Source organism: Odontesthes bonariensis, chromosome 16 (assembly GCF_027942865.1).
Source record: "Odontesthes bonariensis isolate fOdoBon6 chromosome 16, fOdoBon6.hap1, whole genome shotgun sequence".
In the NCBI taxonomy this organism is placed as follows: Eukaryota; Metazoa; Chordata; class Actinopteri; order Atheriniformes; family Atherinopsidae; genus Odontesthes; species Odontesthes bonariensis.
In genome coordinates this window covers 4,836,588-4,864,151 of record NC_134521.1, presented here as the reverse complement: position 1 = coordinate 4,864,151, position 27,564 = coordinate 4,836,588, and the positions used below count along the sequence as shown (strand labels likewise).

The following is a 27,564-nucleotide window of genomic DNA, read 5'->3' as shown; positions in this document are numbered from 1 at the left end:
ACAACAAAAGAAAACAGGAATGGATTGTGGAGTCGAGTTTGTTTTGTTTAAGCTATCTTTATTTCACATTTATTTGTACACAATAAATACAGTTAAACATCCACTGGTGTGTAAATCTGATACTCTGCAGCCTCTGCAGAGCGGATGGTGTAAAATGGGAATTTTGTCACTGAATTTTAGATTCGGACTCAATGTGTATTCAGGACCAGTAGCAGGTTAAGAACAACTTCTCTAATGGAAAAGAGACTTTTTTTCTTTTTTCTTTTAATACAACAGGGTAAATGCAAACTTCAAAAATAAGTTTGATGTCATTCAGATCTCAAGGAGATCAACGAGAACACAGCAACGTGGCTGACAGATATCTCTTTTCCTCTGAACAAATTCAACTATGCTTTTTATAGGCTTTTAATCCTAATTCTAAAAACAACAAAAAAAGAGGAAAAAAGGGTGTGCTATCTTCTTTTTTTTTTCATTTTTTTTTTTTCAAACAAGATATCCATCTCCAAGCTCTCTGTAAACTATCCGTGTTTCAAAAAACGGTACGATCAAACAGATCAGAATCTCAAAGACACTATGATGGCTATTTAAGGCTAAATAACACAAGAGCCGATAAAAGACAAGTTTTCATACCAATACAGCTGGTAAACAAACTTCAAACATCAACAATACTGGAAGGGAATAAGAAGAGATCAAAAAGTGCTTCACTATGACAGTATATATTTTTTTAAAAATGGACAGCTAGCAGCTCAGGATGGTTTCCTCCTTAAACATTAAGGTGTGTTTAAACTGCACATGACTTCAGTGTAAACCGCCACCGAACCAAAACTCTCACCAGCCACCTATACGGGCATCATTAATGTCATAAAAACTTCTAAAAATCTGCATGTTACATGAGAAAAACATCAAAAAGTTAGACGCTGTGTGTACGCACTACGTTTCTCCCTTAAACTTTACTTTTTAATAGCATTTGGATAAAAAAGAAAAAACTAACACGAGAAGGGTTTAAAAAAAAACAAAACACGAAGAGTAAACAATAAAAGATCCATTATTCCGATATTTTTTTTTACTGACAAAACAATCACAACTAGAATTGCCACTTTTCCCTTGTTTGTGTAACCGCGTCCAGTTACGTGTGTCGGCGGGGAGGACCAGCCTCACCTGTGCTGGCGTTTTTTTGATCAAGCGTGGAGACGACCAGACTTTTGGTTCGTGTCGGAGCAGCGCGTCGACGACGTGCTGCCGGGTGGAGCCCTGTTGCATAGAACTGATCTGAAAATGTGACGGCTCGCAGCGAGACCGCTGTGATTCATCCGTGTGATTAATAGCGATCCTTAAAAAAAAAAAAAATCAACGTGGATTGAAACGGGGGAAAACTGCCGCGATCGTGAAGTCCGTTAAATGATTAATTGGTACAGCTGTTAGAAATGATAAAGAGGGGGCAGTTAAAGGAACACTTTAATATTTTGGGGGGGAAAAAAGACGTGAATATGAAGCCGGGAGGTGATTAGGTGATCCACCAACGAAAGGTCGCTCCCTCTGATGTACACAAAACAAATGTAAACATGAGCATCGGCGGCTTCGCACCGATTAAATGTTAAAAAGATGACTTCGGGTTGCGTGGGGAGGGACATTTGCTAACCGCGCTCGACTCTTTGCGTCATTCAACGTCATATATGCATGTAATGTACGCAGTACACACTTCTCCACTGTAGAGGAGGATACATTCTGAGGTGCTTTAGGAAACGTCATCTGCAGGTTCGGACCTGAAACAGTGATTCTGAGCTCACTGGCATGTCTTATTGGTGAGGGAGGACTCAACGTCGTGGACCTGAGCACAGCTAAACGCGCCAATGGTTCTCGGAGCATCTCGACTGTTTAGTCTGCACATTTTTGGCTCTGATGACTACATGACGGAATTCCTTAATGCCTCATACGCCGTTGGGAATGTTGTAACTTCCGTCTTTCACTTTCTCGGCACTTTTCCCTACAGATCCTTTGGTAGCGAGTGAGCTCCATTCATTAAAGTGAAATTAACTGTTATGCTGTGACGCGTGGAGGTCAAATGCTGAATAAAAGTGGAGAATCAATGTGCCGAGTTAGTTTGTATTGACGCCCAGGGTTTTGAGTCTAACCACGCGAAATCCCACTGAAGCTACAACAATGCTGGATATGAAAAGCTGAACTGAACAGCGACCCGATTTGATTTGTCCACATCTTTAAATCCTTTCTGGATAATGTTGAAACTACCACTTCATTTTGCAATGCAGATAATGTTCTCCTGGACAGGCGTGGATTGTACGTCTTATTTGTAGTGAGTTCGAGTGCTGATTTATTTTTTTTTTCCCTTTGCTCAGATGCTGGTGATGAGAGGCGACCCAGCAGGGGAACCTCTGTCACCGGGTGGTTTGGTGTATTAGAGCCTCTGTTGGAGCAGTTCACACATACGAAATAGGAACACAGAAGTCAGAGTTTCCTTCATTTCAGACTCTTCTGGGTTGGCTCCGATGAAACCATGTTTTTGTAAAAGAAAAAAAAGAATTAAAACCTTCCATCTCTGGCGAATAAGACCCACAGGATCCGCATCTCCACCAGAGGACTGATGAAACTCCTGTGATTACACTGCAGTGGAATGATTTTGCAAATATTTCAACAGTTTGATATGCTGTCATGACAAAGTTTCTTCCTCTTTTTACAGCTTTTCACTGCACTCCATGCTAAACGAATCACCTCCGGCCAGTCAAAGTGGATTAAAGAGCGAATTTCCCAAAAATATCAAACCGCTGTGTTGATAGAATCCTTGTTACAGGATCATAATGTGTTCATAATGTCAGGTTATACCTTCTTTTTTTTTTTATGAAGACCTTTCTAGTCCATTTTCAGCAGTTTTGAGTGAATCAATAAAAATGATTCACATCCTGACAGAACTGTTCATATCTCTAACAGGGGACGCATTTTTGATGAGGGAGAGTTCGAGGTGAGAAATCAGAAATGTGAACAAGAAATGAAACGAGAAAGGCACAATATATCTCCACAACACACTGACCCTATGAGGTCTGAGTGTAGGTCCTCTCCTGCCTCCAGGCGTCCTCGGGGGGGGGGGTTTAAGTTTCCACGAGTTTCCTTTGGGAGTGCATCTTCAAGTCTCAGCTGGTTTGAGCCACGGCGCTACCTTCACACCAGCGTTATCTCCACCTCCTCCCTCCGCTTCACCTGTCCACGAGGATGCTGCTTTGGGGGTGGAGGAGCAGCCCGGACCTGCAAACATCCAGCAATCCATGGCTTCATAAAAATAAAAAAAAAATCAAACTGAAAAGTCTCAAAATCAAGCAAATGTTGCCCAAATACAAAGTGAGCTGGTTTGCTCACACTTCAGTCCAGACAGAGATAACTAAACCGTTTAAGGACTGATTCTTTTCTTCTCTTCTCTGCGGCCATCATCGGGTCAAATTTTTATCGGTACGTTACTCACAGGTCGGATGGTGCCAGGGCCGCTCTCTGGGTATTTGGGAGGTTGGGGTGATCCTTGTGCTGGACCTGAGAGGGACACAGAACATAGATTTCCAATCACTTTTCATACAAATTTAAAAAAGTTGTTACTTCTGCCACCTCGCTGCAGACAAACCAGCGCAGCTTACTCTTGTGTGGAGTAGGCGGCGGCCTGTGGTGTCCGTTGTGGTAGGAGGGCGGTCGGCCGATGGGAGAAGATGTGGAGCTGCAGGGACTCGATACGGGTGAGGACGCGGTGGGCGTCTGAAGGGGGCTGCTGTGGAGAGGCCCCGGCTGGAAGGGACTACAGGGGGAGCGAGTGCAGTGGGCCAAAGTGGAGGGAGAAGCCTTGAACACAAACGGCAACAGAGACGCAGCTTAAGGAACTCAGGAAATACAAAATCCTTCAGCCTTCAGTGTCTCTTTAGATTTTAAACACGACCCTTATCACACACTAAAATGCATCCGTTAGAAAACTTGTAGAAATGTAGATGAATTGAGCAGAAGCCTCATTTTCTATTCTCTTTACTGGACGCTCTGTGTGGTTGAGCTATTATCTATCAGATCGGGTATGTTTTTTGACCCTGTAAATAGGACAAGGACGCATGCATTCGGATATTTTGAGATGGGATACAGGCCTTCATATGTGGAAATTTATCAGATACGAATCGGATATGTGACAATGCGACCACCGTGTAAACAGGCAGATCGGATATTCTTACACATTGCGTTCCACACGTCAATAAATATGCGACGATTTAGATTTTTTGTCGCACGTGGTAAGCTAGTGAATGCGAGCACAGGATGCAATAATGGCCCTTTTCCTCCTTCTCTGCCTTAAAATCTTTTAAAAAAACTTGTCATTTACATCAACCCGCATAAACACGCCGTCAAGTGCCATAATAACTAAGCCAAACCTATTGGCGGCAGTGTAGGGAAAGGAATAAAGCCATGCAAGCCAATCAAAATCCTCAGAATCGAGGACTTTCCTCATGTGAAGGAGGAGAAAACGCGAGCAAATATCACAACAAAACTGAAGGCAATAAGAGGGAAATATAGACAGCCAGTGGATACTGGACGCAGGAGCGGCCACGGAAGAGTGGTGCTCCTCTATTTTGAACTGTGCGAGCAGGTTTGGGGTGGCAAATGCAATAAGGCCAGAATCGTTTGCACAAACGTAAAAATGAGTAGAACTTTAACATCATCCATGATAATCCTGATCAGTAGCCAAACAAACTGTAAACATAAGGCGCTCGCATGACGTTAAGCATTTTCTGGCGCATAATGTGACGTTTAAGAACCTAAAACGCCGTTTCTCCCAGTTGACACGGCGTTATCAGAAATCTCCACTTTGGCCGGAGGTTTTAGGAATAATCGTTTTCTGTGATAAAAACAGGGTTTTGGTGTAAATGAGAGGCCAACCTGACTCAGAGCGTACTTCAGAACCTTTTTTTCTGTATGTTGTGTCGCTGCTTCAAACTAGAGCGCCTGAAAACAGAGAAGTCACTCGATGTAACTTCTGTCAGTTATGTGGATACATCGCCAGCTAATAAATGTGGACAACATGTAGTCGCGTTAAAAGAAGACTGAAAAGGAGAAAAATGCACGGAATACTTGTAATCAATAATCAATCATTCGAATCGAAGCGGAATGTCAGAACTTCTACATATTCATGTCATAAAAAACACTTTATTTCTTATTCTTGATGTCTAAGCATAAGAGCATCAGCACACCTGTGCACTGCCGAGTCTTTGTCCTTCTCCGTTCTCGCCGACACCAGTGAGATCCTCCACCAGAACGGCAGGAAAGACACCAACGACGCCATTAAACTCGCCCTCCCAGAAACCGTCATCCTCGTGGGTCTCTCTGCTGAGGATGCGGATGATTGCACCTTCTGGAAATGACAGCTCATCCTCGGTTTGTCCTGCGTAGTCGTACAAGGCCTTTGCAAATGACACTGCAATAAAGAGGAGAAAAGAAAAAAAAAGAAAGTTGAAGAACTAAAACAAAACGACACAAAAATACTGGCTTACTCTAACGGAGGCGTCCCTCACCGCTGGAGTCTCCGTTAACGGAGCCGGTTGGGAGGTCAGTCTCGGGTTCGGTGGAGTTATTGGAGGAATGGGATCGGGCGTCCAGCGCAGCCAGAGACTGCAACATACTCAGTAGGCTGTTAGAGGAAGGCAGCTGCAGGTATTTCTCAGGGACGTAGCCCACCTGTCCACTGCGGTTTCTGGCCTGGAGATGAAGAAAATAAGAACAGAAGCTGACGACTGGCGGCGACATCCTGACAGGAAATGGTAGATGTTGAGGAAGTATTCAAAGTCATGGCTGCACGACCCTCCATCGCTACAAAGATCTCTTAATTTAATCATGCCAAGAAGCAGACAAATCAGTCCGAGATATTACAAGCATCTTCGCATAAATATGTCCACAGCATACGCTGACATGTTCTACTGTAACAAGTGCAGCAGCTGGTGTTAACAGACGAGGAACTGCAGCCCCAGTGTTGTTGTCGGTGTTAAGTCTGAACGTGTGAAAAGCATTTGCTCCAATAAAAAAATTAAAATCTGTTGAGGTTACACATTTCCATGGACTGAGGGTGTTTTTATTTGTGCCTTGGAATGCAACCACTGTGAAACAATCAGGGATCGCTTAGATCATTGCTTTCTTGCCCCTGACTGGAGCTCTCCCTCCTCATTCATTCTGCGGTTCGCCGTTTTTCAGCTGCACAAGTCTACTTAAATTTTTTAAAGTTTTAAAAGACGTCTATGAATATCTATATTAGCCATGTTCATACTGCAAGGCCAAAAGCTGGTAAAGGAGTTTGTGCCAGTGCCAATATAATTTCCACTGCCACTAAAGGGGATTAAGCGGTACTCTGTTGGGGTTTCCTCTGGGCTCGTGGCCACAGCTTTTGGTCTGGCGAACACCCGTGGGCCAGGCAGGGCTTCTCTGGTATGAGGTAGTATTTGCCTTTTGGCTAAGATGGGGAAACCCGGTGCCTCAGTACGAGAAAGTTCAGCACCTATTAATTTCTAAACCTCTTCAACAAACTTTCTGTCATTGCTTTCAGAGGTCTTCAGGAATAGTTCTCCAGGCTTCTTGAAGCTTTTCTTTGGATGTTGGCTGCCTTTTTGTTCCGTTCAATTATGACTGATAAGAGTTCAATTGTGCGTTTATTCTATCCAGATTGGCTTTAATGCATTGGCGATGTTTCTGGGATCATCATCATGTTAAAAATTGAAGCTCCTGCCAATCAAATACTTTCCTGGTGATATTGCTTGTTGCACTGATAATTCCATCAATTTCAAGGAGATTCCCAACACCAATGAGTCTTCGCTGCGTTTTACAGATGGTTGCAGACACCCTCTCCTGATGGGCTCCTTTGTCATTTGGCATACCTCAGCCTTTTCTACCCATTTCCCTTCCTTAAGAATGGTTTCTTGACAGCCAGCCTTCCGTGGAGAACATTTCTGATGAGGCCAGGTCAGGTACAAGAACTTGGACAGAAAAAAAAAGGTGAAAATGGCGCCAACGTCCAAAGTAACAGTTTAAAAGATCTTCAGAAAGCCTGAGGAACTATTGCTCCAGACCACTTTAAAAAGGTTACAAGAAAGCCTGAATCATTGGAAGCAAATTATAGACTTGAAGGGTGGCTCAAGACTTTTGCATCATTCAGTATGGAAGATTTGAAGTTAATATGATGACAGGCCGTCATGATGATGTGATGATTGGTCGTGTTGTTCTAAGCCTTGTAAACTACAGTCCATAACAACACTGTTACATGTGGCGAACAATTCAAAAGCACAGCTCAGCTGAGAGAAAAGGTGGAGTACTTTGACCCAGTCCTCCATGTCTCCATCATCGATGACCTCCAGGATCTCCTGCTCCTCAATGGTCAGTTCATCTGGCTGAGAGGCCTGCAAACAAGATTATTATGAAATTACTTTAAATGACACTTACGTCAAACAAGCACAGAGAAAGAAGAGAAAAAGTCCAACTGATTATACACTCGTCCAATGTCCAACTCGTCACCTATCGCTGTTCTATCAGTAGCTGCTTTGTTTAAAGGGATAGTTTGCCTCTTTTGACATGAAGCTGTATGACATCCCATATTAGCAACATCATTTCTGAACATCTTCTTACCCCCTGCTGCGTCCTGTGAGCAGAGTTCCGGCCTCGTTTTGGTGTTGATGAAGGTAGTCCGGCTAGTTGGCTGGGGTTTAAAAAATAAAGCGTTTTGCTTCTCATAACAATATGCGTACAAAAGAGTAATACATTTGCATCACAAAATCATTCTCCAGGAAAAAGTCAGACCTCACATCCCTTGGCGCTATTTTTGCCTCCCTTGACATCAATGCGTCCAATGTAAACTGTGCAGACCGAAGAGCAGACCGAGCAGTAAACACCATAACAGGTACGGCTGTCGCTAGGTGGCTGAACGCATTGATATCAAGGGAGGCAAAAATAGTGCCAAGCGAAGTGAGGTCTGACTTTTTCCATCGAGAACGATTTTGTGATGCAAATGTATTACTCTTTTGAACGCATATTGTTTTGAGAAGCAAAGCGCTTTATTTTTTAAGCCCCAGCCAACTAGCCGGACTAGCTTCGTGGACCCCAAAACTCAGCTGGAACTCCGCTCACAGGAAGCAGCAGGGGGTAAGTCAATGTTCATAAATGATGTTGCTAATATGGGATGTCATACAGCTTCATGTCAAAAGAGGTGAAATATCCCTTTAAATGAGCAGCCTGCTGTTACCTTGTAGGAGTACAGCACTTTGCAGGTGAGTGGGTAGTTTTTCAAGGTGCTTGAGGGGCTGGAGCTGCTGTCGTCCAACACTTCACCGCTGTCCTCCATCTCCTCTTCATCCTCTCGCTCCAAATCTGCCGTTCCCTACAGAAATATGACAAACCATTACACTTCATCTGTCTTACATTTATTATCTTGTGACTTAACAAAGGCTGCCGCAGACAGTAGGTGCGTTTCTTACAGAAAGTGAAGGATCATGAGTATTGAGGTTGTTCCAGCGTTCATTCTCCAGCTCCTCCATCACCTGGTTCATGGCACTCTTCAGCCACGTTTCAACTGCGACTCCTGCCAGCTTGAGCAGGTCAATGCGAGCCTCTGCTTTCACTTTGACTGTCTGCCATCCAAAAACAGAGATAAGAAACTGGATGTTATGCGTATCCTGCATTGGCACCAGCAACAGCCAATCACACCTCTTTATGGAGCAGAAACACTCAGTGGGGTCACATGGCACTGAAAGGATCGGATAATTGGCTAAATTACAATAAGACTGAGTTATTAAGTTCATGTAGACACCTTAATCAGACAAGGATTTGGATCGGATTGGATTACTCGCGATGGGATTAAGACCCCCGAGATAACTCGGTTGAAAGTCAAATTAAACGTGTTTGCAGACGGTAAAGCACGTGGTGAATTAGACTTTGCGTTCTGCGCATGCTCGAGATTTTTTTCCCGGGGTCGTGAACCGGAAGTCGGAAGAGACGATATTCCTGTTGTTGCCACCGTCAGAAAAAAACGAACAACGCGATGGAGAATGCTCCGTTGTGCATCGCGTTTGTGCAACAAGCAGCTCATCACAGACCAAATGTAGAGGGACGTAGCTTCATCTGGCTCTTCTTTCGCCATTTTCTTGAATGCCTGAGTTTGCTGTTGTTGTTGGTGGTGAAGAGATCAACCGGAAGTGGCTCTATTAGCAATAGTTGAAATGGGTACAGCGCCACCTATCGTACACGCTTTGTGCCAATGATTCGATTCATTCACCGCCATATATCTAAGGATGATTACCTTTGCTCAAATAAGGAGCATAACAAACTATAGCTATACAGTGGAAACCGCTTATAGTGATCACGTTGGTCCAGAGCCAATTTGAACACTATAAGCAGTTGATTACTAGAACAGAATTTGTATTACAGGTATTTCACTTATTTTTTTATGCAGAATATCATCTAAATGCCATTTGTATCGTTTTTCAATGAGAAAAATTAAATGCAACGGATAGCTTCAGCATTTACTGAATTTTATTATCATGCAAGTTTAATTACAGTACTACGCAGTCCGCCGTCGTTTTCTTTCTCCGTCGTTAGCATTCATGACTGTCTCTCGTCGCTTAATTAGACTACACAAGGTAGCCTGAGGAAGGCCAAGCTTCGCCGCGGCATCTCGTTGGCTCGTTTTTGGTCATTTGTCATACGCCTCGAGGAGACTACGTTTTTCATTCAGAGAAAATGACTTCCTTTTTCCAGCCATGATTCGCGCGCTTGCTGCCCGGTGTCAACTCGTTACGTTAGCTAGCGAGGCAGAAGCAGACGTCCAGAAAGGAATCAAGGGAGTAAAAAATAAAATAGCTACACGTAGTTTTAAAATTATTTTTGCACATGTTTACATTCATAAAATGGCCAAAAATGAACACTATAAGCGGATTTCTTGATCACTATAAACGAGTTATTTAAACAGCATTTGTATATAAATGATTCTGTCCCAAGCCTTTTGATCTATATAAGCGGTTGATTACTATATTCGTGACCACTATAAGCGGTTTCTACTGTAATCGAATTAATCTCATCATGTAGACCCGCTGACTGTGTAATCAGGTTCTGCGGAACAGCTGCTTACTACCCGCTCAACATTGTTGTTCTTGGAAGGTTTGGATGCTGTCCTGCAGGGTTTTGGCAATGGTGTTGAGGTCTAAAAGTCTAATAGGGTTCGACTCAGCCAGACTTTGTGTGAATTGGCTTTATGATTCTGCACATTGGAACTGGTAGATTTAACTCGAGTGTAAATATGTCTGATAGAATTTTAGAATGAGGGATATGTTGAAAACACTGTCATTTTTGCCAAATTAAGGTGACATTTATATCACTGATTGAAAGTTATCTTCGATAAACAACGAAAGCTTGGACCCTGCAAAGAGGCAATTATCTGAAAAATGTTTGGAAAACTAACTAGGCTGAAATATTCTTTAATAGTGTGAATTTAGTGTTCGTCTTTTACTGCAAAGGTACTTCTAACCAGCAGGTGGAGTACTGGAGCCACTTTCAGTAAGCCCCGGCTGGTTGTGTTTTAGTGTAAAAGGTGGACTTTAGACATTACCTCTGCCCTCCGAAGACTCTGCCTGGCCACCTCCATCTTGGTCTCCAGCTCACTGTTGTTCTGCTCCTCCGGTGTTCCGTACTCCTCCATGACCTGAAACCCAATCGCAAACAGCATTAACTTTCATCCCGAATGTATAGAAAAGGCCACGGGGAGTGAATGAGACATTTTTCATTGCTTAGTCATTTTTGTCTTCCGCAGAGTGGCACAACAGGGGGAACTTCATGACATCCAGGTTTATCATTATTATCAAACTGTCATACCTTGCGCCACGGTAAAAGGTCAAATTCCAGGTTAGCGGAAAAAATTCTCACACGTCAGACCTCACTTCCTATTTGGACGTGTACCTCAGATCCAGAAATATATAAATTCACTGGGCGTTCAATATCATCACCACGTGTCCACTGTGAATAAATACCAATTAAGTACCTAAAGATTTGACATTTTCATCAGTTTCAAAGTCACCCAGTGACACTCTATGAATCCATAGAGATAGGAAGCACCAATTCTGAATCTGGCACACATTTAATGGTGCCAATTTGCCAAAAGGCGACGAAGCCGACTAACATGGCAACGGTTTAATCAATAATTGTAAAATGAAATATTTCTAACTTGTTTTTTGTTTTTTTTTTAACTATCAATGTTTTCTTGACACTTAAGCCCAGAATGCCCCATCAATGTGAAAACTGGAAACATGATTGAAGCTGATGATTTCTTTTTCGTTATTCTTTGATAAATGTAAATTCGGGGTCTATGGCGTAGTGGGTAGAGCAGGCAGCCGATGTACAAGAGGCTACAGTCCTCGCTGCAGCTGGCCCCGGCCCTTTGCTGCGTGTTGTTCCCCCTCTCTCTGCCCCCTGCTTCCTGTCTCTCTACACTGTCCAATCTAATAAAAGGCAAAAAAAGACCCCAAAAATAATTAAAAACATAAATAAATCCCTTGTCATCTCTTGGTATTGGGTCGCATCGCAGGGTTAGTCTTTTTCTATGGGCTGAGATCTCATTTGGGTGAAATGTGGTCATCTTTTATTCCACTTCCACTGTTGACCGTCCTGCTCGGGGTACTTTCAGTTTCTAAAATGACGTAAAAAGGTTGGTAGCAACGTCTGTATGGAGATAACGTGCCCTTAATCGCTGATATTGTTTGCTCAAGTTAACTTGGCTCGACCTTTACTTAACCCGGCAAGCTGCTTTCGACATTGCAGATGGAAAAGATAGTGTCTAATAAATAACTTTAACTATGGTCCGACAACTTCCTCACACAATCAGAGGAAATTGTGACAAGTTATATTTTATTCCTCACTCACCATAAATGTCCTGATTGACCTGTACAATCTCGGCAGAGTTAGATTAAGTGTTTAACCATCATCAATATCATGCCTTTATTACAGCTCTGTGTGCTTTTAAGGGGACATCTTAACTTATCTTGTTGATATTGTGACATTTTTATAGAAACTACGAATGAGAAAGTTTATTTTGGCCAACTCTGGTGCGTTAAAAACATATCAGCTACAATCCTGATTTGTTGTGTGAGTCGGACCTCCTCGGCCCTGCAGATAGCAGCATGTGTGTTCGTCAGTTTGACCTGGTTCTCACCCTCTGTGTGTGTATGATGCTCTTGTACTCTCGGGCCACTCGGCTTGCCCACTTCCTCGCCTCCTTATCCAGACTGTGCTCCTCCGCCGTTCCACTCTCTTTCTGCAGCTGCATCACCTTCAAAAGGAAAAAAAAAACCACAGCAGATGATAAACGAGGGAGACGGTGTCGTTTTATTGGACATTGAAAGTAGTCCAAGTTTACATTTTGGTTTGCGTGTTTGGTTCAACCTCATTTGAGGAGTGATTTTCATTGCCACATTCGCATTCTTACCAAACATCACCCATTTAACTGCTCCAAACCGTGTCCGGGCTTACCGACAGCGGTTTCTCTGGGTGAAAAACAAACTGAACCAAACCAAGCTTTGTACACGATGACAACAATGTGGATGCCATCATCCTCTGCCACGGCCAGAAAAATGACTCCACAGACACGATCTAACACAGATGTGCAGACTGAACGACAAATTGTAAACCTCGAATAAGAATATTTTCTCCAGAGTCAGAATGTGTTAAGTTACCTGCTCCTCCTGTGTAGGCTGAATGAGGAGTTGAACATTTCATGCTTTATTTTAAGCCGAGACAGTTATCGGATGTCATTTCTGACTGTTTGAGGTGTGGCTTTCTCCTTTAAGGTTAAAATAAATGCCTAAAATGTGACTTAAGGTTTTAACATGAAATCAGAACTACGTGTGTTTGTGTGTGTATGGAGGAAACAGGCTCTGGGGTGGTGGGGGGCTGGGATCATTGCACTCTGATGAGGCCCACTCACAATGCCTCCTTTTCACAGATGGGCTGTTCACAGGGCCCAGCCTACCACCTGCCCCTCCCTTCCAGTTCTGCTCAATTCCTTTCCGGATCCCTCTGTCTGGTGCAAGTGGTATGGGAGGGAGGGAGGGCGTGAGGGAGGGAGGATCTCCACCACTAATGTTTCCTTTAGGAACAGGCTGCTGCTTGTTTGACTTCCAATCAAAACAACGCCAGCATTTGCACTTTGAACAAATTGTCCAGTGTTGTCCGGAGGAGCAGAGGGGCAGTGCAGGGGAGAGAAGGACCAGCAATGATGGCCGACTGACGAGTGAGGATAGCGCTCCCTTACATTACATCCATGCACCAAAGCCTTCATAAATCATTGGAAAATTTTCATCTTAAAAAGGCTAGTCGTAAAACATTTCTGGACCTAGGTTTGACATTTATGATGGTTTAAAAAAAGGACAAAATAATCTAATAAAAGTCCAGTTGGGTAATACAAACAACTAAAATAGATTCAAGGCAACAAGGACACACTGAGATCCATGAACAGGTGTGTAAAGGTGCAGCGCAGACCAGAATGCACCAGAATCATTTCTCAGTTGGATTTCCAAAGCTTTATAAGCTCTCGGATACGTATCTGTAGACAAATTTCTACCTTTTTAGGAGCTACTGGAAGAGTAGAATTTTTACATGTCACCAGAAGGAATTTCAGTCCCAAACCAGCTCAGAAACACAATACTGGAAACAAAGTTTAACATATCTATCCGCAATTTTTGAAAGTGCATGAGATGGAAAACTGCCAACTGACCGTGTGAAGGGAGAGATGATTTAGCAACTTTAGAAAGTCATCGGCCGTGCTGTAACCACCGTGAAGCAAACAGCAGTTTCTTCATTCATTAAACTCGTTCTATTTTATTTGCAGCGTGTCCAATGATGCTGAACTGAGCAACTTTTGTGCTGGACAACTGCACCATAAACACCATAAAGATGTTATGCTCTATCTATACGACCCACACCCAATGAATCAAACTTTATTAAAATCTACTAAATCATAATGCAGGGCAACATGTTGGTGCAGTGGTTCCTGGTTCCAATCTCAGCTGGGGCCTTTCCGTGTTGAGTTTGCATGTTCTTCCCGTGGAAGCGCAGGTTCTGTCAGAGCACTCTGGCTTCCTCCCACCATCCGAGACGTGCATGTTAGGTTCATTTGTCATTTTAAATGGACTGTAAGAGCGACTGAAGTGTGCATGATTGCTCGTCTTGTTTGTCTCCGTGTGGCCCTGTGACTGGCGGCCTGTGTGGGTGTAACCCGCCTCTCACCCGATCACAGCTGGGATAGGCTCCGGCCCCCCGAGCGACCCGAATCAGATAAAGTGGGTATAGAAAATGGATGGATGGAGATTATAATGCTAGGTTCACCGACGGGTCAGAGTGTCTGTGCTGCATTTTGCCATTCAATTATAAAGATGGGAGAAAAAAAAAAGATAAGGCACTGTTGTCATTACAAATAAAGATTAAAGGAAGAAAAATAAGCAAATAGAGCCAAGATAACACAATGGGATGAAGGGAGGAAGAAAAGATAACGTGTAAGCGCAAGTATTTTTAATCTATGGAACTAATCAAATATAGCCCGTGTGAAACAATGGCATTAGACAGTATTTTTGGAATATGCGTAGTTTCCCTACTGTAAATGCACGTCAGCTTACTGTAAGTGTAATCGGGTACTGAAACTGTTTTCTTCTCCAAAGCCCTTACAAATTCGAGGAAAAGTGCTTAGAAAATACATTTTCAACAGTTTGAACATATTCAAAGATTCCTGCCCTGCTGATACAAGGCCAGTTGACATGCAGGAGGCGGCAAATACGGGTCAAATCTGAGCTGACGACAGCTGCTAGCCTCCACGAAACAATGACCTAGATTTGGCCCAGCAGTCATGTTTCATTTCCACACTTCAGAGAACATGTGCAGCCAGAGTTGGCAGAGGTCAGAGGTTTGATAGCTGTCGTTGACGTCAGTGGTGTCACATGCAAAATATAAACAGCGCGGACAAGAGATATAAAACCAGCGCAACACCGAGCAGCAGCTCTGATAATCAGTGGTAATGCATGGAGCATTGATAACTGATCATTCTCCATTTATTGTGGGCCAGGATGAGAACCATAGCATTAATAAATACTGTAACAAAATCTGTTTAAAAGACTTAAACAGTCTTCCTTGTCAACCACTCCATCACTAACAGTCACTGATAGGCTAAATGCTCATGGTTCAACATTCATTCTAAAACAAATTCTGAGAAACTGGGACCGTAAAGCACTGCTCAGACATTCAATAATAAACAAACGGAAAAATAAAAAGTCTGGATTTACCGTATCAGAGTCGCTGGGCTGGTACAAGAAGTCCGGAGCTTGCTGAAACACAGAGTTCTTCTGTACAAACACCTGTTGGTGAAACTCCTGCAGAACCTGCAGATTTTTTTTTAAATGCAAAAGGCATATTTAGGTTCAGGCAAAAGATTAACATCGCTTAACAAAACCTGATATACATTATAAAGCATTTCTATGACACATCTGTGTGTCGACAAGCATGAAAGAAAAAAAGTACATTATACCCACACTACCCAAAAAAAAACAAACCTCAAACATAAAACTGGTGGTGACACATGCAAATCTAAGAAATGAAATGGTTCGGGTCAGCAACTGTCAACTGGCTGGCTTAGGAGTTTCAGTTAATACACATAACATGGCTTTTATACTTGTGTGTAATATTTTCACTTTTAAGCAGTTGATGGAAATGATTTCTTATCAAGCTCTTCGTCCAAACTCCAAACTGATCAAATCAAAAAGCAACTCATGTTGTGTTAGTCCATGGTTGTTTATGAGATTTTTCTAATATCAGAGTTTCCCCATCCTGTCCATAAACTCCTGGGGTAACAGGAAAGAGATGTTTATCATGAGTGTTCCAGCAGCTGCAGTCAGAGGTGGACAGAGCAGGCTGTGTATTTCTAACACACCCAGCTTACCGCCATAGCCACACGAAGGCTAAAGAACTGAAGAGTGCAAAAAAAAAAAAAAAAAAAAAAAAGGAACAGGATATTTGATCAAATCAAGTGTACACAGACACAACACTGTATCACACCAATTCATTTAAGGAAACAGTTTTCATTCATTGCTGTTAAAGCTCATCTTATTACAAATGAGCTGTTACTTTGTTGTTAATAAAACAGAATATTGAGGACTATTCTTAAACCACAGATCGCAAAATACAAAGAACAAACTTCCCTCTTTAATGATTTGCTTTGAGCAGAAACTAAATGCCTCTCTTGGTTCCAGAGAGACAAGACGATTCGAACAAACCAGAGTGGAGGCCAGCAGCAGCCCCAGGAGCGTGTAACCGAGCAGCGCTGGGTAACTAGAAGCGTTTCAATTAATCAGTAGTGGCTGAGGTAGCGGAGATCAGCTCACGTACAAAGAGTGAGATCCGAAGGTTTAAAAATGTTGAAAACGGATCGATACCGGTCAATTTTGAGCGAAAAACTCGTTGCCGTATTCTGCTGACCTCAGACACTCCGTGTCAAGATGGCAAACAATAAACCTCTGCCCTGAAGGATCAGTCGTGCTGATCACTCTCGAAGTAAACAAAGGAAAATGCCACAAATAAAATTCAAACGACTAATATTACAACTACGGGCGCTCGAAGGAGTTTCATAATGGTCCTGTGTATGTTCTTAACTAATCTGATCTCTGGAAGTCATCACACTGCAACTCGTAGCCTTCACTTGTTTGTGATAAACAAAGATTCTTTTTTTTCAAACTTTTGGCGATTGTATCGAGCCGTTTTACAGCTCATTAATAAACATGAAGTTACTGTCCGGGTCATGCTAGGGTCTGTGGAGTCAATGAGGTTCATGGTTTTTATAATGGCATTTAAAAAGGTGACAGTTTAGAGAATAAATAGACATTCTGCTTTGTACTTCTGCTGCTGGGCCAAACAAAAGTGACTCAAGTAGTTCCAGAGGAAGTACACACTACCTTCTTTATTCCAATGTACACATTTTAATATCAATTCTCATCCAACCAATCTAATTTGCAATAACAAAACAAAGTGCCTCTTGTGAATTTTGATAAGGGACGCTTTTCCAGAATTTGTGCTTACTTAGCTTGTAGCTCCAGACCAAATGTATTACAAGCTTTAGTTCGAGCATACAGTCAACTTTCAGACTGAGCTCAGTATTTCCGGTAAAGAATAAAGACCTGCCTGTGGCGGATACGCACACGTGTTTGAAGTACAAGATGTTTTTACAAGATGGGTTTTAAGACTCACCCCGTTTGAGCTGTTCAGAAGCTGGTTGAAGGTGTTGTGGACAGCCTGGTACGTTTCCAGCTCAGTCTGACAAAGTGATACCAGGTAATCTTTTACCTGTTCGTATATTCTGCCATCTAAAATCTGCAGACATGGGTAGAAGAGGGATTTTAGTCTTACAGCGCATTCACCTTCTTCCAACCAGCGCTCGCTGAGGTGTGCGGCCTCACCTTGATGCAGTCCATAAGGTCCGTGTTGTAGTAGCGCTGCTGGTGAGCGTTGGCGGCTGCTAGTGTGAGAAGGTAATCGTTTCGCGCGTGGGTGGCTTTGGAGTTGCACTCGCTTCTCTTGGCTTTCAGCTGGAATGAAAAGGTCACACAGCTCACTGACTGCAGCTCTGAAATGTGGAGCGTGGGGTCTCACACTGCAAATTATTTGGTTCTTACCAAGAAAAAAAACCTTACATTTAGAAGTGCTAGATATTTTTTCTTGTTTTAAGAATTAATTTCTTATTTTAAGTCTTCAACTTAACAGTATAATCTTATATCAAGCAAAACTTTACTTTTTTGTCTCAAACAGGCAGGAAATCATAAAATGAGACAATTAACACTTAAAATAAGATGTATTACATTTCTCCTCCAAAGTCTCATCAAAATAAATCTTGTTTTAAGATTCAATAACAAACTCAACATGCTTGATTCAAGAGTCACACAGATGTTTGTTCACAAAACTGCCTTTGTTAAATCTGGAAACAAGACTCCTACAATCTTAATTTAAGAAATCTTGCCAAGTCAAATTATCTTGCTGCATGGGCAGATTTTTTCACTTGTTTTGAGTACCTTTTCCCTTAGTTTTAGTGTTTTTTATCTTGTTTGAAGACCCCTATTTTTTGCAGTGCATGTGAGGATCATACCTTCACGCTGGCCCTCTGAAGACTGGACCTCGACTGGAAGAGGCTGAGCTTGGACCTGAAAAAAACAAATTCACAACACATTTGGTTGAATTTATTTGTAACATTTTTTTTTAATCTTAAATTTAATCAAGTAAGTCGTCTTCTTGAAAAATATGTCTCTTAGGTTTTTAAGTCATGCAAAACATTATAGATATACAACATTATAAAGTTTAAACATTAAAAATGACAAGGAGGCAAACTGACGCCAGCAGAAAGTCCACCACTGAATGTCCGAGTCACATATGTTAAAAACCAGAGCCACGGTACCACTGGGTACTGATCTGGAGCCTGTTAAAGCCTATCCAAAAATGTTCTCGAATCAGCTTCATGTCATATATCTGAAAGCCAGAGTATCCATCTGTGGGTGCGTGCACTCACATACGGGCCAAAAAGACGCAGCATTAGAATTCAAGCGGGTGCCAGTCCAGCTTAATCCTTTCTGACAGCAATTGTTCACTAAGTTGTGCTTCGGCTCCTCACAGGCTCTCTCTTGATGTGGAGAAGAATCTCTGCAATGTGGTGAGTCAAAGCGCCAGCGGTTCATGTCGTGCCAGGACCGAGCGTCGAGGAGCAACTTCCTTGAGTCTGCCAACAAGTCTGAGGGTATGTTGTTTTCACTGATCATCCGTTACCAAAAAAATGTTTGGCCTGTTCGTACCTTGCTTGAAAATGTAGCCGTCTTGGTCAACACCAAAGAGGGGGAGCTTCTCTCAGACTCATTCGCTGTGATGAGTCCAGTCCCATATCAGAGGGAAGTGACATCGTTTGTACTCAGTTTATGCCCCCCCCCCCCCCGAAGTGAATCAATAACCGCAGGCTCTGGACTCAGGTGCTGTATCATCGACAGCAGAAAATAAGTAGTTGGTCATCCAGTGTTCTGCACTTTTCCTTGGAAAGGGTTCCTCTTTACTCGCTGCTGACACCAGTGAAAGACAGCAGAGGACGCTGGCTTGAGGCCGACTTTGTGCTCCATTAGCTTTCACTGCGTTTCGTTTGTCAGAGCTCAGAAGGACGTCACACCAGAGTTGACCGCATTCCGTACAAGTTGTCCAGGTGAGCCAATACAAGTTGGTGCAAGTAATATGTTAAGCCTCATTCTAATACTGCAGGAACTGAGGTCTGTTTTATCCACGTCAATCCCAGCCAGGACAGAGCTCAGGCCTTATAAAACTAGATGTAATGCAAAAGAAATGATGGGAGTTGCATTTCTTGTTGTTGTATTTTCTTGGATTACACTTTGTGTATCCCACTAGACCAGAGATACTCAATGCGCGGCTCCTTAAGCTTTAATTGGTGGCTCGCACTCGCATAGTAGCTTATAACAATATGGTAACAATACATTTTTTCAAATACCATACAGCGAATACTGCACAGTATTAAGTATTTTTATTAAGTATTAATTAAGGCTTAATGGTGTTTACTAAAGGGGGCACACTGTTAAACCTGGCAACGCAGCCTGCATAAACCACCGTCAAACTTGACCGCAGAGCACGCTAGCTCCTTTAGCCAGCGCGAGATGCAGGCACAATGGATCGGTTTTTAATTAAAAAGGGCAAAAAGCAGCACAAAAACCAAACGAAAATCAGCATGAAGACGCCAGAGAGGGGACGGGCAGGCAAACGTCGGGTGTACCGCGAGATGCAGGCACAATGGATCGTTTTTCAATTAAAAAAAGCAAAAACCAGCACAAAAACCTTGCTCATCTTACTGTGATTACAACAACAAACTACAAATACAACATGAAGAAAGTCAAGGACATGCATGCCAGCTTTAATTGAAAATGTATTGGCTGTGTTTTCTTTTTTTGTGGGATGTTTTATACAGAGAAATGCATATTTGCAAAAGGGCACTTAGTATGTCGTTGTAAAAGTGGCTCTTCCCTTGATTTTGCTCTGCCAATGTGGCTCTTTTGAAAAAAATTGTGAGTATCACTGCACTAGACACATAGGAGAAAGCTACAAGTGTTAGGTCGAACATAAAGTTTGGTTTCACAGCTGATAACATAGTTGTGTGTCTTATTCTTATCTGTGAATGTTTCCCGTCGGGCTTCATCATTTCTTGGGATTTGCATGGCTCCGAATCGGCTTTGAAATGTGTGGGTGTACATTTTCATGTCTCTTTGGCTTTTTGGACAGATGAAGACCTCCAGTCGAAAGTCTGCTTTATGTGCACGTACTTTCACTCTTGAAAATAGATTTTTGGTGTGCAGGTTGTACTCAGAATACTCTGGCTGCTGTTGTCAGTTAGCTACAGCAGCTGAAAGGGTTTGTTCAAAGGTAGAGAGCTTTATGGTACATGTCAACAGATCAATAAACATGTGGCGCAAACACTAAATATAAAACGAAAGCCTCAGGCTCCTTTTTCCACAGACAATTCCAATAAAGTTTAATCAAAGAGGAATGATTTGAGCTCAGTGATGGCAAAGGGTGCACTGCTTAATGCAATTCTAAATCTGAAGTTTCTCTGCTGGCTTTCATAATTCATTTGAATTCATTTTGAAAATCTTCAAACAGCAATATGTACTGAAATGTTCATTTAATGTGCATTACACCTCCGATCTAATGTTGTTCCATTTACATACAATGTATTGATGGACTTATTCGGAGGAAGCAGTCGAGGCCTAGCTGATTTTGACGGAGCGCATTTTTGTTTCAGGCTGTAAAACTTTGGATAACACGACTTTAACCATAGAAAGATGGGAGAGTAATTTGGATCATACTTGGCATCGAGCTCGGCCTTCTCCCGGACAGCCTGCGCCATCGTCTCAGCCTCCTGATACTTCTTCCTGCTCTTGGTCAGCTCCTTCACTGAATCTTGCAGCTCAGCCTGGACCACCGTCAGCTGCTCAATAGACTGAGGATGATTGAAGTTGGAGAAAAGCAAGACTCAACTTTACATTTTATGCAAATGATTATTCCTGCCGTGCGTCATCTGAGAAAAATGCAAATGTCTCTAAAACCGCATCTAAAAAAAAAAAACATGGGTCGAGTAGCAACATGATGGTATGCGTTATGTACAGAAACTATGATGGCATCTCCGAAAGGCAGGCAGTAAACAAGAGCGGCATTGTAGGCTGCAGGCAGTGGAGCATGGCCAACAGAAACCATAGAGCAGTGCTGCTTATGTTTCTGAGCAATGAAGTTGAACCTGCACAAACACAAATATGTCCAAATGACACGCGAAGCTGACAGCACTTCAAATGATAAGAGCATTAAGAGCAGCTGCTGCGACTTCTGCCCTCAACTAGCAGATTATTCACAGCACGGTTTAGCTGCACTGTGCTTGTTAAAGCTCCAACTGGACAGTGACACTAAAGACAAAGAACATGCACGTACACTGTATCTGCCTCTACTTGCCATAACAGTTACTTTACCTTTTACCATTACGCTCCATTTAAAGGAGAATTCCGGCCATTTTACAAACATATCCCATCTGTTGGAGACCCAGGGACGTTTGCCAAAGGGAAAAACGCGAGAAATTTTCATGCCCGCTGTGCAAAGTTGTCCAATTGCGCTGATTTCCATGAAAGCGGGCTCTATCGGGCAAGCTTTTAACCTTTCCTGAGGCTCTTAACGTGTATCAAAATACTTTTTACCGAATTGACCGTGGTGTCAGTAGCAATACAATTCAACCCAGGGGCAAACCATACCATTAGCTAGCACAGACATGATACATTTTGATATTTCATAAACAAAACAGCGCACCTTGCTGCATCTTGTGCCAACAACTCTTCATCAGTGTATTCTGGTTCAAAAAGATAACCCCGACCATCATACTCGTCAAACTCTTCCACTCCAACATCAGAATCTGACGAACTATCCATCTCTAAATTGCTAACAATAAAATCCAGAGGGTTCTCATCTCCCGCAGCTGAATAATGGGCGAAGGTGCGCTCCTTTCAGCAGTCATGTGACACGTCATGACATCACGGCGAAAATGGGTGTTGAAACGAGTCAGCTGTTCGATAGGAAACAATAACAAACATGGCAATGTGTAGTTCGGTTCCCGAGGGACGTTTTTGGTGGACAAAAAGACAATTTTTGAATACTATAGTGTATGACTTCGGCGATCAATTTGTGCGCACGCCTGTGGAACACGGAAGCTGAGAGAGGTAGGTGCGCTGTTTTTGAAATCTCAAAATGTATCATGTCTGTGCTAGCTAATGGTATGGTTAGCCCCTGGGTTGAATTGTATTGCTACTGAAACCACGGCCAATTCGGTCAAAAGTATTTTGATACACGTTAAGAGCCTCAGGAAAGGTTAAACGCTTGCCCGAAAGAGCCCGCTTTCATGGAAATCAGCGCAATTGGACAACTTTGCGCAGCGGGCATGAAAATTTCTCGCGCTTTTCCCTTTGGCCAACTTTCCTGGGTCTCCAACAGATGGGATATGTTTGTAAAATGGCCGGAATTCTCCTTTAAGTCAGCATTGGTTATTTCGAAGCTGCTGACTTCCACAGTGACCACAAATCCATGAAAACGTCCGAGCTGCATTTAGCTGTGACTTTTAGCATAATTTACACCATTTAACCTTCCATCTCCACCATTTTACAGTTGGAGCTTGTGGTCGCAGCCAGAAGATAACATTCATTTCTGCTCATTCAAAGCCCATCCCAGTTGTAAGGATTAAACTGTACTTCTCTGGGGTTTTGTTGAGACAGTCTAGAAAATAAAGCAGCACTACATCTTGAGAATGACTTCTTGTTAACAAGTAGTACATGATGAGGTCACTACCTAGCTTGTTCAGTTCCTCCCATAAAAACAGACTGTAAATAAGAACTGCATCATGAATTTGTGGGTGTGTGCAAGCTGTGTGACCTTCTGTGTTAAAACAGTAAAAGCCACTTTGTTCCTGTTGCTGTGGGAGAAACAGGAAGGCGGCTGAGCTGTGTAATCTGTAACTTCTTCTTGCATCATTAAGGATGAGGTGTGCCTCGCTGACCTCTTACAACATCATCAGATGTATGCAAGACTACAAATGTGTATGAGAAGCACATGGATCCAATGTTCAACTCCAGCCAATAAACGCATCTCTGATTCGGATGTGAATGTCCTTCAGGGACACTTGGGAACTCGGTTTTGCCTTAGATGCAAGAGCTGTATCAGCGAATGGCCATAAAACTAAATCAATTTACATATTAAGTTGATGAGCGTTCAAAATAAGAAATGACACAATTCCAGTCCAAAAGTGTACATGTCACATTCACAGTAGAATGAAACGCTGTGGTTTCCTCAGTGGTGATGTGAACACATTTCTAAATACAGAAGTGACTGAAACCTGCGCAGGACTGCGGCGTTGGTCCGTATTACCTTCCTGAGCTGCTGCTCCTTCTGCAGTCGGGCCGTCTTGGCCGGATCTGCAACCTGGACTTTGTAGTTCTCACAGGCGCTGATTCTGAACTGAGCGGCCTGAACGGTGCCCTCCAAATACGCCCTCCATACACAGTACATGTTCCTGCAACAAGCAAACACAAACACACGGGCTGTGAAAGTGAAACGTTTCCTCTCTCATGGATGGTAACTGATTCGCTTTGAAGCTGTGGCTGCACAATTAAACTAAAAGATTATGATCTCCACTTATGTACATAAAGCTTTCATTTATGTCCCAGGAGGGGACAATTGAGGTTTTCCAAAAAACTTAAAAGCTGTACAATAAAACTTTTTTTTCCCCCTCAGTCTCTGAAGAAACATAATCTTCTGCTTTTATTCAAAATCATGGTCTTTGCCAAAGTTTTATATAATAAAAAAAAAAGGAGAAAATGCCAACCACACATGTACACCACATCAAGCTTAAAAAGGTAAAAGCATAAACATGTTGCATCAGTTCTGAAGTAGATGTGTCCAGTCTGCTGGGAGAAACTCCTGTGCTTCACCAATTCACCACCACGTTTCTTTTGTCTTTTATTTTACCTTTTTCTTTTAGAATCATCATCTATTATTCAGAAACATCCTACATGAGGTAAAATGCTTTCTAGTCAGAAATGAAGAAGCATTCTGGATGTTTTTTTTTTTGTTTTATTATCAACTAAATGAGTTACCTTTGTTTAGCACTTACACATGCTTGAATCTAAGGTGTCAAAAATAAAAAACAGTGAAAATGATCTATTATAATTGGCATCTGCAGGTGCTTCTTTCAAAATTTTGTGATGTTCCGTTTGGTGTTTTGAAAAGGAATAATTGACAAAGATTTGGCTCGGATCCCACCAGTGGCTGCTAGCATGAAGCAAATAAGAAAAGGTGGAAAATGAGGTACCATAAGAAGGATGAGAAGACCAGGCAAGGGTGAGAAGATTTATGGTAAAGCCAAACAACCCGTGATAGTTTGTTATTAGGGGTTATAATTTCATATTTCAGAAACCCCCCCCCACTACAGACATCTGCCTACATCAGACATCTTTGTTGAATCGATAGCTTCAACAATTCATCGTGACGTGAAAATCCTTAAATGCCGATGTCTGTGATGAGCAAATACATTCAACAATCCTCAGTCCTACACTTGAGAGTTGCCAGTTTAGTATTGTTCAACTAAAAATCATTAGCAAAGCAATTTTTTTTTTAAAGCCGTCAGTGGGTCAGAATCATGTTGTCTAGATTGCATGAGTGAAACATTTGCAGAAATGCCCCTTATTTGAGTAGGGGGATCATCTCATCTGCTCATTTGCCTTTAATGTTCACACAGGACAGAGGTTTGCATGTCACTGGATCGGACATAAATAAAGCAGCTTCTGTCAGTAACTTCGGTATGTTGGGACACTGCCAGGACTGTCTCCCAGTGATTCAGAGAATAAAACATGTTCCAAACTCACAGGGCAACATTTTCCAGAGTGTTCTGAAGACTAATAGAAGAGCATACAGATAAGATAACAGATCCATCTAGCATGCTGCGCGTCCTTGACCAGTAGCTGTGATTATTTATACTATCTCCATAAAGCCAACATGGACTACATTTAAAATGTAACTGTTGACAAATGTTTTTTCCTGAGAAAACTCTGATCTAAGCTGAGCAGGAAAAATGTGCATCTGTACTTGAAGCTGTGCAAGACGAAACATGACCAGAAACAGTCGGCTGAGAACAGCTGAGAACTTTACCTATGATCTTCTTCCTCTGTCACACTCTCTGGCCATTCCCTCTTCAGATACTGATTTGCCAACTTCTGTAGAGCCTGAAAAAGAAAAACCGAGAGACAAATGTGGGGATGAGCTCCCACCGGTTCACATTTCATATGACATTAGGCTGTGGCCCTAAGTGACCCGTTGTACAAGCCAACAGGCAGCATGAGCATCAACACATTAAGAACAAACAGGACTGTCAGAAAAACTCCACCAAGACTGTGTTAATCAAAGGCCAGCCATTCAACATAGCAATATGAGTCAGGGAACACCAATTCAATTTCCACACTATTTTAAAAAAGTATTTTCTGGTTACTCTGTGTAAGGATTTCAGTATGGCTCAACACTGCATGCCCTTGTTCACCTGTTAAGCACGGCTTCATTTGGAATGGATTTGAAATGAGCTTATTTTTAGAAGAAAAAAAAAAAAACTATAATTTATTTACACCACATTCAGCCCTGGAGATATATCAGGTTCTTCCACCTCAGCCAACAGCGTGTTTAATCGTCGAGGAGCCAAAATGGCAGAACAGAGAAAGAGCAGCAGAAGAAATGTGCGTGGTGGTATGTAAGAGAAATGTACTTCTGTTGCAAGTGAAGGAAAGAAGGTGTGAGCAGCCAATACCCAAAATAACTGGGTTAAAACTACAATTGTCCAATAGGGGGAATACAATAATAGGAGTATTGTATAGCTGTATTTAAAAAAAAAAAGGAAAGAAAGAATAAGAGTATGTCAACTAATTTTCTTCCTGCTTCTTAAAAATAAAAAAATAAAATTTGCCCATTGGGTAAATTCCGTTTACGCAATGCTTCTCTAAATAAATAAATAAAAATAAAAAACGTGTTTGCTCAAGTCAGGGAGAAAGGCAGGTAGTTAGTCGAGTAGCCATTTTGTCAGTGATCCGCTCTCTGCTGGTGCACCGATCGGCTCCGGCCGCTCACAGTAGAAGTCCGTAACATAACACCTCTCACACACATCACAACAGCACCAGTCATGGGATGGAATATATTAGGCAGCATCTGAACACTCGGTTTTTTATGTTCACACATGGGCGCAGGAAAATGTGAAAGGTTTCAATCTGAGAGACTTTGTCAAAGAAAAAAAATTTGAATGAAAACATGACTAGCAAATATCTCCAAAAAGGGCAGGCCTTGGGCGTAGCTCCTCATATGCACTATTTGGTGCCTACCAACAGATGTACAAGTGCAGAAGCATTGAGGCGTTCGTGTATTGATGGGGGTCGTGGGTATCCAAGGCTCACTGATGCATGTGGTGATTAAAGGTTGGCAAGTGTGGTCAAATCGCACAGACGGCTACAGTACCACAGACTGCAGTAAAGCTTTGATTCAGACACTGACAATGGTGATGGGGTTGCAGAGCTGGAGGCCGGTCAGAAAAGCCTATACTGAGCTCTGCCCACTGCCAAGTATGCCTATAACTGTCATGTGAGCATCAGAAATAGAAGATGTTGGCCTGGTCGTTTTCCATTTTACAACAAAAAAATGAATGGCTGGATGTGTATGTGCCTGAGGAAGAGATGCACGATACGAAGAAGGCGAGCTGTTACTGTACTCTGCCAGTCTGCAAAGACTGCTTAAGAATGGTTTGAGCAAGTGCTGAGTTGCCCTCACAATTACCAAAACAATTAAGCCATTGATATACACTCTTTTTGCCAGGACGAAACTTCTACAGCTGATTGGGGTGGGACGATATGCTTTGGTCACGATTCGATGATAATTGCGATTCTACAAGTATTGCGATTCGATATAACCAGTAATTGCAATTTTCTTTTCCTCCTTAAAAAAAACAAACAAGTTGAATCATACACTTCTAGAATGAATGTCGTTCCCATAAACGCTGCACATCAGTCTGTGTCAGTCAGTCCAGCAGCTGACATTTATTTCAACACAGACAAAAAGAGGCATTTTTTAAAGTTTACAGTTACAAAAGTAATTCAAATGTCCACGCAGCACAAATGTGGGCTAGTTTTAACATAACTTAATGTAATGAATTGATTAAGTTTTCTGGACACGGATATGATGTAATATAATCGATTCTGGGGAGGAAAATCAATTTTTAAAATCATCCCATTAAAAATCGCGATATGTACATGAATCGATTTTTTCGCCCACCCCTACAGCTGATGCATTTGAAGGTATTCTCTGCATCTGTTTGCACAGGAGCAGTGATGATGGGTTAAGTCCAGAAAGACAAATGCAGCTGAAAAAACCGGCAACTGCCCAAGATAC

At 42.3% G+C, this 27,564-nt stretch overlaps 1 protein-coding gene across 1 annotated transcript in view; it reads right to left on the bottom strand.

Moving 5' to 3' along the window:
* LOC142402014 (F-BAR and double SH3 domains protein 2-like) overlaps positions 1-27,564 on the bottom strand; it is a 40,678-nt gene continuing 13,114 nt past the window's right edge. Inside the window, exons 4-20 of the mRNA XM_075487456.1 lie at positions 25,294-25,367; positions 23,515-23,659; positions 20,925-21,058; positions 18,167-18,221; positions 17,484-17,612; positions 17,275-17,397; positions 15,321-15,416; positions 12,203-12,319; positions 10,607-10,699; positions 8,481-8,633; positions 8,249-8,383; positions 7,326-7,409; positions 5,541-5,724; positions 5,220-5,443; positions 3,636-3,834; positions 3,470-3,534; positions 1-3,255 (exon numbers count right to left, since the gene is read on the bottom strand). Of these exons, the coding sequence (XP_075343571.1) occupies positions 3,172-3,255; positions 3,470-3,534; positions 3,636-3,834; positions 5,220-5,443; positions 5,541-5,724; positions 7,326-7,409; positions 8,249-8,383; positions 8,481-8,633; positions 10,607-10,699; positions 12,203-12,319; positions 15,321-15,416; positions 17,275-17,397; positions 17,484-17,612; positions 18,167-18,221; positions 20,925-21,058; positions 23,515-23,659; positions 25,294-25,367 (2,094 nt within the window). The 3' untranslated portion in view covers positions 1-3,171. The remainder of the gene's footprint in view (positions 3,256-3,469; positions 3,535-3,635; positions 3,835-5,219; positions 5,444-5,540; positions 5,725-7,325; positions 7,410-8,248; positions 8,384-8,480; positions 8,634-10,606; positions 10,700-12,202; positions 12,320-15,320; positions 15,417-17,274; positions 17,398-17,483; positions 17,613-18,166; positions 18,222-20,924; positions 21,059-23,514; positions 23,660-25,293; positions 25,368-27,564) is intronic.